General features: G+C 37.2%; 1 protein-coding gene across 1 annotated transcript in view; it reads right to left on the bottom strand.

The window, feature by feature from the left end:
- The window catches only part of C5H1orf87 (chromosome 5 C1orf87 homolog), a 77,681-nt gene that overhangs the window by 14,828 nt on the left and 48,627 nt on the right, over positions 1–14,226 (bottom strand). Inside the window, 2 exon segments of the mRNA XM_036026189.1 lie at positions 1,039–1,103; positions 12,523–12,617. Of these exon segments, the coding sequence (XP_035882082.1) occupies positions 1,039–1,103; positions 12,523–12,617 (160 nt within the window).

Below are 14,226 nucleotides of genomic sequence, written 5' to 3' on the forward strand. Positions count from 1 at the left end.
CACAAGACAAGGAATGCCTGGGGCCACCCAAACCCGGAGAGGGAAAATGTCACTGCTGATGTGATTGATTTCAGACTTCTGGAACTATGAGAGAATAAATTGCTATTATTTTAAGCCACCCAGCTTGTCGTAATTTATTTCAGCAGGCCTGAGGAAATGAATATACTCACTGCCCTCTTCCTGCTCGCTCAGCCTGCCAATATTCCTATAGCCAATCCCCCAGTTCTCTGCTATGAAGTCCCTCTGTTTGACACACCTAGTAAGGTTTCTGTTTTTCTGCTGGAATAAAAACTGATGTACTCTCCAGCCCCCACACTCTCAATACCTTGTGTTTTGATTCAAAGGTAATTAGTAAACAGTTGATAGATATAGTAAATAGAGAAATTGTAATAACAGATTAATATCAATGCATATTATTTCATCTGTCATATTTAAAATGTGCCAATTGCTAAATATTATGCCCATATCATCCTTATAATTTCACTTCATAGTATGTCCTGGAAATCTTCCTGTATAAGGCCAGCCATGCTATTATAGCTGCGTAGTTTTATCAATTGGATAGACTGTAATTTGAGTAAATGATCCCTAAAGGATCTTTATATTGCTTCCATTCATTGAAATATTAGGAAATGCTGCAATAAACATACATATATAACTCTTGGAGAGATTTTTTCTGAGCTATCAGTTGGATAGGTACACAACTGTGGGACTCCTAGAGCTAAGGGACTGGGTGACTAAAGTTCCAATAAATAATACCAACTTGTGTAAGTGTGCTGCATTCACCATAAAGCACTATTACTAGAGAATGCTTCATGATGTAATAAAAACTGGAGAGTTATGCATTTTATAATCCAACTGACCTTAAAAAAATAGTCATCAAGGTAATTCTCACTTATTTTTTTCTGCACTGGTGAGTCATTTATATTTTTGGTAGCAATAAGATCAAACCCAACAAGCAACCAGCTAAGCTGAGCATTCCAGTCAATAATAGCTCTGGGTAATAGGAGGTCCCTCAAGGAAGAAGATTACTGAACTCACCTGTAGGCAAATCAGAGGACAAATCTGAGAAAGCTTTGCTCAACAACTCAACAAAATTCTGCCATCTGTGCAAGCAAAAGAGACAAAATATTGGTGATCGATATCATTTCTCTGAAAGAATGTGTAATAAAGCTCAAAGTTTATATTGATAGTTTTGAAGGAGTTTTATGATACCTGTGTCATTGAGGGTGCAATGCAGGAAACAGAAGCTTTTTAAAGTATTTCTAAGAGAAAGAGTTTTAACATAAGGAATTAGATGCCCACAAAATGACTTCAAGGGCCAGTAGAGTGAAGGTTGATGTCTGCTGTGAGCCTCAGGGTCAGAACTCAGCAGATACAGTCTAGAAACCAGGGGTCTGCAGGAAATTCTGGCTCATGTCTCAGTTGCCATTGATCGTGAATCTGGTGACAAGGCAGTAAGTTCAAAGTGCATTTGGCCACTGGAAACACTGAGGCCCACCAGGGCCTGGAGTTCCTGCTACTGCAGGAAAATAAATAAATAAATAAATAAGTAAACAAACAAACAAACAAATAAATAAATACCCAAAATATCTTTGTCCCTCTTCCCACTCCCTTCTACCTTTCAAAACTCATGCAATTGCATCTCTCTGATGGAACTTAAATCAATTCCAGAACGTTGGTGTCAAGGGAGTTTTGGAAATGCCCTTTTTAGCCTTCCCAAGAATGGGAAGTATTGCAACACAAGAAAGAACATAGAAGGGAGTAGAAACAAATGCTGAGTACAAATAGACAATATTTAGTGAAGTTTCCCAAGCAGAAATTGCACTGAGCTACACATCTGCACGTGACAATGAGGGAGTCATTTAAAGCTTACAAGTTTCTTAGGAATGCTTCAGTAGTAAAAAAAATCACTTGTATTTTCTTGCCCAGCATTCATACTTCCTCTATTTATATATAAATATGATCTCTGAGGTAATGGACCACAGTCAAAGCCCCATACTCTTCCCTAGATGATGTTGTGATCTACTTTGTTGAATTAACACCTATCACTTTTTCTGTTCCCCTACCTCTTTACCTCCTTCTCTCCCACTCTCTGTTTCTGCCTCTGTCTCATAATTTTTGATTTGGTACATCCTGAAGTTTTATTTTTCCCTAACTTTGTATGCTACTCCACATCCTTTCAAAATGGTTGTTTTGCTTATGTTAGCAGAAGGCAGTTTGTGTTGCTAACAAATGAATTGCTACTGATAAGAATTTTTATCTTCTTCTTGCCTACAAGAAGTTAAGAAAAATAAAGACCAGGTTGTGAGGTATATGCCTTAGGTTTTCTAGAAGAGTTCTAGCGGCATGTGATTTTATTCTCCTTAAATACAAATAATTCATTAGATATATAACTAGTTTATTTTGCTTATATTGCATAAAAGTTTTCCTGTACATGATATCACAAATCAGCAAAGTTCTTAGGTCAGTACCAAAATATGGTCCCCAGAGCCTCATTTATTTTTGGTCACATGAAAAGATAAGGCATAGGTATGTAGAATTGCCAGCCAGATGAGCTGATGACTGTATCAGCTGTTGAAGTCTAGGCAGGGAAGAAGGTGAAACAGCACTCTCAAAGATGTGACACTAGCTCAGATCTGGACATGAACTGCAACAGAAGTAGCTCCTGCCTTCTATACTTGCTGCAGTTTATTTCTAGGCCCTCTTAGGGAGACCAGGCTTATGCCTAGAGCACCTTCTGACCTTCTGAAAAACAACAGTGTGACAACAAAAACCCAGATCCATTGATATTCTCACATTTGCATAACATTTATTTTTCAGAATGGGTAGGAGTTATCCAATATGAGATAGGGTCTCTGGACAAAGCAGCACTAGAACCTCTCTTGCCCTTTCTTGATTATGTGTTGTTAGTAGGGGAGGAAACTGTGAGATAATTTTCTAAGTATTGAATTTAGACGTTATCTGATTTAAATGGTGCATAGGACTGATATGGCCAATACAATTCTTAAGATCCTTCCAATAAAGTGTTTTCTTTCTTCCATATTCTTTTTAAGTTAAATTGATTGGGGTGACATTGGTTAATAAAATTATATAGGTTTCAAGTGTACACTTTTATGATATATCATCTGTATTTTGCACTGTGTGCCCACCAGCCAAAGTCAAGCCTTCCATATTCTTTATTCGACTTTCAGACCTTCAAAAAAACATTGACAACTTAAGTGTGAGAAGAGGCTCTGGTTGCCATAACAGACACTATAATACTAATCATAGAAGCAAGTGCCAAACTCCCAACATCAAGTCAAAGAAATCAGGATTGAAGGACATGCATGATGTGTGAGCCTGATTCTAGATGCAGACAGATCTGAGTTCAAATTCTAACTTTAATTTACTTTATTAAGTTAAAATGGCCTTGAGTGAGCATTCTGAGTACTTTATGTACATTTCTCATTTAATTTAAACAACCAATTTATGAGACATGTAAGTAACTAGTCTAAGGGCATGGATCAATGGGGCAGCCAGAAGTCAAACCCCAGATGTCTGACTCCAAATCCTTTGCCCTTGACCATTGTACTATGTGGCCTTACATGCTCGGAATATAAATTGGCTTCAGTTACATTTCTTTCCCCATGGAATTCCATGAACACAGCTCCACTGTCTTCTGACATTCATTATTGAAGAAGCTCGAAGTCAGTCTTATTTTTGTTCATTTTTCATTAATTTTTGCCTTTTATTGCTTTGGTTTAGTTTTATTTTGTTTTTGGTCTAGAGCCTTAAATACTTTTCTTTGTCTTTGTAATACAAAAGTTTGTCAGGATTGACAGGGATACATTTTTTCTTAGTGTAGTTTGGAGAATAGTGAATCCTTTTGATGTGTACACAGAGAATTTTTTCATCTTTGCAAATATTCTTCACTTGTAACTTTGTTTTTACTTCTTGTCCAATTTTTCTATTGAGTTGGCCAAAAAGTTCATTTAGTTTTTTTCCCTACAAAGGCTCTAGTAGTGTTTAGTTGTCTTTAATTTCATTTGGAACAATTTTGTTAGATTGTATTGTGACAGCTGTCATATCAGTGTGTATTTAAAAAAGAACTTTTAAAAATTGATGAATTTTTGTGCAGTCATTTTAATATTGAAGATAGAAGAAGATACTCAACATTTTTGGTGTATTACACTTTATTGTTTCAAGAAAGGTAGAAGTGCAACCAAAACACAAAAAGATTTGTGCAGTATATGGAGAAGGTGCTGTGACTGGTTGAATGTGTCAAAAGTGGTTTGTGAAATTTCTTGGTGCTATTGACATTTTGGCTAAATAATTCTTTACCACGGGGATGTCTTATGCATTGGAAGATGTTTAGCAGCACCCCTGGGCTCCACTCACTAGAAGCCAACAGCGGGAGATAGCTGACATACTCAAAATATCCAAATCAATAAAGTAATTAGTGAAAATGAAAAACATGTCTTATTTTATAGAACAAACCACACAGACTTTCTGGCCAATCCAGTATTTTCTTATTCTACAAACCAAGGGCATTCATTCAATTTCCAGTCTTGTCCTTCAATATCTACTATTTTTAAAATTTTCTTCTTTGTTCTTTAGATTTTGTGTGAACCTCTCAAAATTGATACTATGTTTTAGATATATTTAGTGTTAAATTTTCCTTTTTTTAAATTGAATCCTGGTCACCTCTTTTTTTGTTAAATGGTAGTTTATTGGAACACAGCCATAGACATTATTTTTGTGCTGTTTATGACTGCTTGCAGGCCACAGTGACATAACTGAGTGGTTGCAACAGACTGTAGACCCACCAAGCCGAAAATATTTACCATCTGGCCCATTACAGACAAGGTTTGATGATGTAAACATTTAACATAAATGCCGTCATATCCTCAAACATCTAGCAGTGTTCATATTTCCTTGATTGTTTCATATTTTTTATTGAGATGTAATTTACATAATATTATATTTGTTTCAGGTATACAATAAAATGATTTGATATATGAATATATTGTGAAATGACAAAATAAGTCTAGTTAACATCCACCACTACACATTGTTACAGTCCTTGTTACCTCTTAATTCTGCTGTAGATGTTTTTGTTTGTTTGAGGCTGTTTAGATTTCCCCAAAGTTTTCCTAATTTCTTCCATTTACTTTTTGTGCTTTTTAAATTTCATTTTTACAGACTTTTAATCTCATTATGCTTATTGTTTTCCAATTCATTTTAATAGAGGACATGGCTTATATCTTATAGAGAATACAAATTGGTTTTCTAAATGTTTTCTAGTTTCTAGAGTAAACCATTTTTTAAAATGTGGTGTTATTTGGAGTTTGCAGGATCATGATTCTCTCTGTTTGCAGTATTTTTAAAAATGAGACCTTACATGTTGGGTTTTCTCTTTATTCAGGGTCAGATGAGGAACTGTTCCCATTCAGCACAACACAACAGATGAGCTGTGTAGGTTTCCCTCAGCCTATCCATGGCACATTTAATCCTGCATTTAAAGGGTGGGTGGCAACGGCAACCAGCGCCTGGATGCCTGGGGCCCCTCAATTTGGACTACCTCAGAGGCCGGATCTTCTCACGCCACCTGCTGAGCATCAGATACTAAATTGGTGTAGCATGTCGTAATCTGTATACTCCTCAGCAGTTGATTATGTATAACTGCATACACAGTTACCGGGGATTTCTCCCACTGATCCCAATACCAATCAGAATGTGTGATCCCGACCAATCAGAGAGGAGGGGTGGAAACTTTCTTTAGGTAAGCGGGCCTTCCCTCTACCTTCTTCGGGATCACTTTCGATTTTCTTGGAAGGCTGTGCCTTTCTGGTTTGTAAACTGTTTACCTACATAAATTTTTTCCTGTTATGAACCCCGAATTCGGAACTCCCATTGGCCTTAAACTGGTGGCAGTGACCTTTTGCTGATAGCAAGTAAGTGTATGTTTGTATATCCTTGGGCTGGGGACACAGCGGGTGGGAACAGTACTCCGGCAGCTATGGACAGCATCATCTGTTGCTTTCTGGTTGTTTAAGACTTGGGGCCTCCAAATCAAAGGAAAGGCACTGGTAAAGGATCAAAATATCTTCTAATGCACTTATTTTAGGTAGGCAGGGCGAAGCTTGGGGAACCAACTCACTCGATTTTTCCAGATTCCATTTATTTTTAGGTGTTAGAGATTCCTTCTAGATTATGGCACTATTAGTTTTTGCTACTGTTGTCTTTTTCTCTTTATTTCTTCATTGGAATTTTAATCAGGGATTGTGAAGCAGATGACATTTTATACAAAATGTCTTATGTATCGAAACAAAACAAAAGCCTAAATACACCAAACACAAAATGTGAGCTATTTCATAGAAATGCCCTTGTAATCTCGATGAAATTAATTGTAGGTGGCATGTTGCTCTGAGCCTTATACAGGCTTAAATAAAAGGTGTGCTGGTGCTTACTTTGAGTCCTTTACTTTTCTTCCCCCGTGAAATGTATGCTCCGGTCACAACAATAGTGTAGTTCTCCAAACTCGCTATTCTTTTGCTTGCTTTCTTGACGTGGCCAAACTGCTCCTTTTCTCTTTGACATACTGTTCTCCATCTCTCACCTGTTTGGCTAGTTTCTCCAAGTCCCACCAAGCTCAGCTGAGACACATAGAACAATGCTGAAGAGAAGGGCTGTTCAGATTGCTCAAAGGTTAACTCCCATGATTTGAAGAGCTTAATCATTCTAGCCAGTCTTTTGGGAACCTATAATCTACTCCAGCTGAGAGGGTAAGCAGTATGCCGGAAGGAGGAAGCAGAAAGGTAGGAGCCTGTGGAGAAGACTTAGCCTTTAGAGGGTGTATAGTTTGCTCAGGCTGCCGTAACAAAATACTACAGATAGGGTAGATGAAACAACAGAAATTTATTTTCTCATAGTTCTGGAGGCTAAAAGTTCAAGATCAAGGTGTCAGCACCTTGGTGTCAAGATAAAGGTGTTGGCTTCTTCTGAAGGCTTATAGATGGCAGGAATCTTGCTGTGTCTTCACATGGTCTTTTTTCTAGAGGATCAAATTTCTTCTCATAAGTCTACCAGTCAGATTGAATTAGGGCCTACCCTAATGAACTCATTTTAATGTAATAACCTGTTTAAAGGCCTTATCTACAAAAGTGGTCACAGTCTGAAGCCCTTGGGGTAATGATTTTGACATATGAATCAGGGGTGGGGATATATTTCATCCCATAACAAAGGAACAAAGGTTCAAAGATGCCCCACTTTTGGAACAATTTAAGATTTCTGAACTTCAGTTTACTCTTCTCTGAAGTGGGTATGAAAAACATAACTCATGGGACTGTGGGGAGTTTGAAAAGAGATAACCCATGTAAAGCATCTAGCCCCATGCCTGGAACACATCAGATGCCTTGCATCAATGTCTTACACCCTCAGCTCAGGGGTTATTTGGTGGTTTTATTTAATTTACCTGCTGGGGTGCTCATTTAACTTCACTGTCTCCCTTTGCTTTCCCCTTCATAGTCATGTAGCCTAAGTTGCATTCTTCTCTTCTTGCAGTTATCTCTGACAAGCAGAGCCCTTCCCTGATATGCAGGCAATGAACTCAAATTCAGACAAAACGATACTTTTTCCATTTGACAGATGAAAGATAAAAGTTAAGAGAAATTATTTACTTGCCCACATTCCCAAAGCCAGTGCATTTCTGGGACAGGGTTTCTATCTTGGCCTATGTGATTCTAGAGTTCCTGCTGCCTTTTTGCATGGGGGTAGTTTCAAACCAGTGAGAAGTTCCCTGCAAGCCCTGGGCTGCTTTGGATCCTATCCACTCCTGGAACTTAAAACCTCCCTGTGGTTTTATCTGTATCCTACACCTCTCCTAGGTCCTATAGGGCAGGGCGGGAGATGCTCAGCTCCTCATTCTAGAACTGTGTTCAGTATCAAGGCCAAAGGTGGAGCTGGCCTTGGACCTCAGGCAGTTTGCCTAACACCCCCGGTCCTTAGCCACTGTGCTATAAACTATGAATTTAACAGGACTTGTAGGAGAGTCAGGATGGTGTATTAAGAGCCAAGACCCTGAAGCTAGACAACCTGCATTTGATTTAGCCTATCGATGAATTTATTTATCAGTTGCATATAGATTTTAGCCCCTCTGTACCTCATCTGAAAAACAAGAGTACCTACCTCACAGGGCACTTGCAAAGATTAAAAGTGTCAATATTTATAAAGTACTTAGAATGTTGCCTGGAATATAGTAAGCACTATATAAATGTTGGCTATTAATAATAACAATAATTTCATCATCATTATTATTATTACTATTGTTATCTTCACCTCATATGAATTACAGCCTTCTGGAAGAGAAGACTGGAATTAATGAACTCTTAAAAGCCAGGCCTAGTTTCCAAGACTGAATCAATGGGTAGATCCAAACCACATCTCTAATAGCTTGCTGCCTAACAATTTTCCTATTCTCATTAAAAAGTAATTGCTGAACCAGACACCTCATGTTTCCTTTATCTCCTAAAATCCTCTGGTTGTTCCTGGGATTATCAAACCAGTCCTTTTCAACCTAATTGCAGTCTCAATAATGGGCCAGATGTGTATGGTAAGTCCTACTTGTGGCTGTGTCAATTGCTCCACTCTATTTACGGAGCTTCCATAGCAGCTTCATTATTTATCTTCTAGCCCAACACAATTTGGCTTGTGTGCTTGTGTTTTAAACTGGGCTTGAAGCATTTAATTTTGCCAATACAGTTTTAGAGTATTAGTTTGCCTCCTGTTCTCTCTCTGCCCTCCTTAATTACCATTTATTGCAAAGTCACACAGAAACATTAAATGCTAATTCTGACTTACATGTTCCTAGCCAAGAACAGGGATAATAATTTCCATCCAACACAACCTGAACTCATTTTACATAAGGGTGATTCAGAGTAGAGATTTGAAATCGTAATCAAGTCTTTCTCAAAATCGCCTTACCCTGGCAGTCATTCAGTAATGTCTCTGCTAATTGGTAGGCAAATTGCAAAAAACAAAATCTCAGTGTTACAAAAAAAGCACACACACAAAACGACAACTTTGCAACAGCATTCACGAAATTGCTCCTCTCATCAGCTCTCACAATGTGACAGTTTAAGAAGAGAACACAATTCATTTTATTTGGTTAGATGGGACTAATCCAACATCACCATAATCCCTCCTGATGTTTTATTGATTCCAAAGGACATTTAATCAGGAAGCAGCTCAGCACTAGAATCCTGCTAATTAGCAAGCAACCACATTCTAAATGGGTTCCCAATTGAACAGCAGATTAATGGACAATATGTACTAAAATAATGATTCGTGCATTCAGCTCCTGAAATGTGTGTCTAAATTACATCTTTAATCTCTTAAGGATATAGGTTTGCATACAAAGCCCTTAACGGAATGGATTTCATTCACCAGAAGAAGCTTTAGCCAATGTCTGTTTAAGGATGAAACAGGTTTATCACTTAAACATGCAATTCTTCAGTGGTTTCATGGTTTTAATGTCCTTGAACATTCAAAGGTCAAAGGCAGGTGAATAAAGAAGTCAGTGTGGTTCTCTGATATGCATATAAGTAGCCTATAAGTAGTCTAACCTAATTTGTTCCCCATTCACTCTTATTCTAATATCTCTGATTCTTAGAATCTTGGTTCTGAACACAGACTTTTAATCAACTGTATTATAATATCTAGTATAATGTGACCTTTGATACTTGTATGTTCTCCTTTTATATTGTTGCCTTTTGGAATCTGCCAATTTTATCTTACTGGTTTATTACTTGGCCATTAGTGCACTTCTCTGCTTTTGCTGTTTAACCACATCTATCCATCCTCACCCAACCACACCACAAGGTTTCAGAGAAGGGAAACTTCCAAGTCTAAAGCTAGTCTGGCAGAAGTTCTTTGACTAAACTCAATGTTCTATCATCATTTATTTATCACTTGATGTTTCCCATAACCTTTAGCCTTCTTTGTTTTTCTGTGTTTTCTTATCACCATGTGATAGGCCACATACTCTAGCTTGTTCTTCTTCCTCATTAGAATACAAGCTTAGAGGGAAAGGGCTTTGTTTTATTCCTATCTATATTCCCAATGGCTAGAACAGTGATTGGTGTACAGCAGGCACTCAATAAATGTTTGTTAAATAAATTATTTAATTAATTAATCAATCAATATTTACTGTGCATCTACATGTGCTAGATGCCAGCCTACAAGATGTTGAGAGTAAAGTGTGTGGGAAACCAGTCACATTTTTTGCCAGCATGGAGATCACTATCTAGTCATTAAACTAACAAATCACACAAATAAATACCTAATCATAAATAGTGATAAGGGCTAGGAAATATATTAACAAGGGACCTGATTTGATGAGGTGGTTAGAGATGGCCTTCAATTTGACCATGAGCTAGAAAGTAGGCAAAATTCATGTATCTGTATCCTTAAACATATTTTTGAGACTATTCCTTTTCTAGTTCAGTACAATACCATATTTATTGAATACCTACTATGTGCCTTGCACTGCTCTAGACCTTTGGGATACATCAGTGAATAAAACAAAGATCCTGCCAGCCCTATAACACTATAGTCTACAGTCTATCAGAAATCAACAACAACAACAAAAACAATAAACATCACATAACAGGAAATTATCAAATGTATTAGAAGTTGATAAATATATAGAAGAGTACAAGAGGAAAGCAGGTTAAGGGTAAGAATGGTTGGGAACTACAACTTTAAAGGGTGGTTAGTCTAGGCTTTATCAATAAGATAACATTTGAGCAAAAACTTAAAAAGTGAAGGAATTAGCATGAAGATATCTGGGGAAAGATCATTTGAGGTAGAGGAAATATTTGGAGGATGGGTGCTAAGGTGGATGCATGCATGGTATGTTAGAAGAAGACAGAGAGGACAGCATGACTGAAAGATAATGAACAAAGAAATTTGTAGATGGGTCCAGAGAAGTAATGACAGAGAAGAGCTTGTAGAACACATTTATAAGGGTTTTGATTTTTTTACCTCTTCATAAAATAAGATGCTCTTTCAGTGTTATGAGCAGAACCATGACATGAGCTATTTTAGATTTTAATAGGTCACTATAGCTGCTGTATTGAGGATAAACTGGGGACAGGGAGAAGAGTGTTCAGTTAAAAGCTATTAATAGTAATCCAGGAGAAAGGTGATAGTAGCTTGAATGGGGTGTAATTAAGTAACAAGAGAAGTGGTGAGCAGTGACCAGATTCTGGACATATTCTGAACAAAGAGTTGATTTACTAATGGATTACTGATGAATTGGATATGAAATGTGGGAAAAAAGAAAGCCAAGGATTACTGGTATGTTGTGTTTTCATTTTAATTCAGCTCAACACATGTTATAATTTCCCTTGTGATTTATTCTTTGACCATAGGTTACTAAAAAGTATATTATTAGACTGGGGTTATTGGTTTTGGCTCTCTTTTTATATATTCCATATCTCTTATTGTGTTCATGCTTTTATGAGCATGTAAAGTGTGTTTATAATTGCTCTTTTTACACTATTTCTAGCATTGCTGTTTATGAATTTGCTTCTACTAATTGTTTTTCTCCTAATAATAGATTATACCTTTCCATCTTTTCATGCCTGCTATTTTTTTTATGAATTCCAGATATTTTAAATTTTGTGTTTTTTTATATTTTTTAAATCCTTTGGAAGTTTGAGGGCTTTGTTCTTGGGTGCGGTTAAGTTGGAAACAGTTTGATCATTTTAAACTTTACTAGGGCTTGTAAAATTTGTTAAATTTCTAGGGTGATTTGGTCTCATTCCAGCACAATATCCTTCTGAGGACTCTGTTCAATGCCACATGTATTCCTGCCTGATTTGTGAAAATAGGAACTATTCCTCACACTGTGTGAGATCCAAGCATTTTTCCATTTCTTTCTTTTGATTTTTCTCTCTTTGTACTTGGGTAGGTTCCTCAAATGCACACTAAGTAAGTACTTAGTCTAGTACTTACATGAAGTCTCTAGGGCAACTTTTTGGTAAACTTCCGAAAGAACTCTTTAGGGATCTCTCCTCTCTGCTAGTCTGTACTGCTCATTCTAGCCTCCTTGGCCTTCCTGAACTCCATACTCTATCTCTGTAGCTCAAGGAGAATGCTGCACTAAGTTTGGATCCTCCCTTTTTGCTCAGTAAGCTGAACTTACCTCATTTGGGTTTTTTTCCTCTCAAGAATCACTGCTCTGTGCTGCCTCTTGTGCAATATCTGAAAACCATTGTTTCATATACTTTGTCCTAATTCTTAGTTGTTTAAGGTAGAATGGTAAATCTGATTACTGATAGTCTATAATGGTTGGAAGTGGAAGCTCACTGCTTTGGTTTTTCTATGGCTAAGAAGACTGGTTTTAATATAAGCAAACATTTCTTAACTCAGTCTTTGGGTGATGAAATTCATTGTTTCACACATAAAACTTCTAGATTAAAGACAGATCTCTGTGTTTGGCATCCCTTCAGAGGACTCAGTGAGTAAAGATCAACTTACTTTATTTCATTTTGGTAAGCCAAATCTTGGTTAAGCAATGTTTTCAGGAGGCTCAAAGTCACATATAATCCATGTTTCCCACATATAAGCCTGACCTGCAAATGAGAAAGACTTTGACGTGTCACTGCAATGAAATTAAAATTAGAATTTCCATCCCATAATATGAATCTACATGATTTTGACAAGGAATTAATACCCCAGAGTGCATTGTATTTAATGCCATTAGAATATCATTCCAGATAAGAATGTCCAACTGAATGCTCAACAACAGCAAGTTTTTAGATGGTTGATATAGAAGTAGAGTTCATTGCTCTGAAGTCACTGAACTTTAAGATTCTCATCTTAAATTTTTATCAACCACAGAATTGGCAGTCAAGGCCTAGAAGGAGGGGATAATGGGGGGAAAATGGGGAGGGTTTTCAGGAACATGTATAAAGGATACATGGACAAACCAAAGTGGGGTAGGATGAAGGGTGGGAAGTAGGGATGGCTGGGGTGGGGGGGAATGGTGGGGGAAAATGGAGACAACTATACTTGAATAAAAATAAAAAATATTCAAAAGAAAAAAAGGCCTAGAAATTACATACACTTGTTACATAGGTAAATTGCAAAATGTTTTTGTACATCTACTTTGATGTATAAAAGAAGCTTGCTGTATTAGCATGGTTAATATTACTATCTGCATTTTATATTTGAGGAAACCAAGATTTAGAGAGATTTAACTAACTTCCTCAATGTCACCTAGTTAATAAATCTTGGAACTTAGTCTAGAAACCAGATGCTCAATAAATTATTTGTTGGATGAATTAATGGTCACTGCAGTTTCCTAGGTACTTAATATTTGCTTTATGTGTGTGTGATTAGTTTTATAGTTACCCTGTTTTACAGATGAGGAAACTAAGCCACCAAGAGGTTATATAGTTCACCTAAAATCAGACATATCCAGGATTTGAACCCAGACCTCCAGGCTTCAGGAGGGCTGATGGTTACCACTAGGCCAGCAGTCCCTATTTTCTGAGTCTAGCTGACAAATCCTGGTATAAAGGATACTCAAGTTGGTGTGTGCCTGATACTTAGATTCAAACATGTCAGACTTTTGGGGTGTGATAGAATATGCCATATGTTTAGCATAATGTTTAAGCATGTAGACTTTGGGAAAAAACAGGACTTATTCTGAACACTAGAGCTGGTGCCTGTGATCTGTGTGATCTCAGGAAGTTACTTAACCTTTCTATGCCTGGTTACTTTATCTACTAAATATGACTAGTGTTTTCTACTTCCCCAGGATTCTGTGGAGATTACATGAGAAAATAAACAGTTAGAATAGTGCCCAGGTTTTAGTAGACATTGGGTTAATATCTGTTGGATGAAGAAAAGAAGGGAGAAAAAGAGAGGAGAAAGAGAGAAGAGGAAAGGAAGAAGTAGGAAGAGAAAACAAGAAAGAGAGAGAGAGGAAGGGAGACAGAATGGAAGGAAGGAAGGAAGGAAGGAAGGAAGGAAAGAAGGAAAAATGTCTAATTTAGTGTTTGGGCTGAATAGTAGCTACTATTATTATTTTGGGAGCATTTTCAGTATAACAGCTCCATCAAGCACATCTTTTTATTCTGATCTGACACTTTGATACCCTGGGGCTTTGCTGACTCTGGAGAGATTGCTCCTCCCAGAGCTAGCCAATTCCTAGATATAGTAAAGGATTGGCTAGAA

The sequence above is a fragment of the Phyllostomus discolor genome, chromosome 5, assembly GCF_004126475.2.
Source record: "Phyllostomus discolor isolate MPI-MPIP mPhyDis1 chromosome 5, mPhyDis1.pri.v3, whole genome shotgun sequence".
In the NCBI taxonomy this organism is placed as follows: domain Eukaryota; kingdom Metazoa; phylum Chordata; class Mammalia; order Chiroptera; family Phyllostomidae; genus Phyllostomus; species Phyllostomus discolor.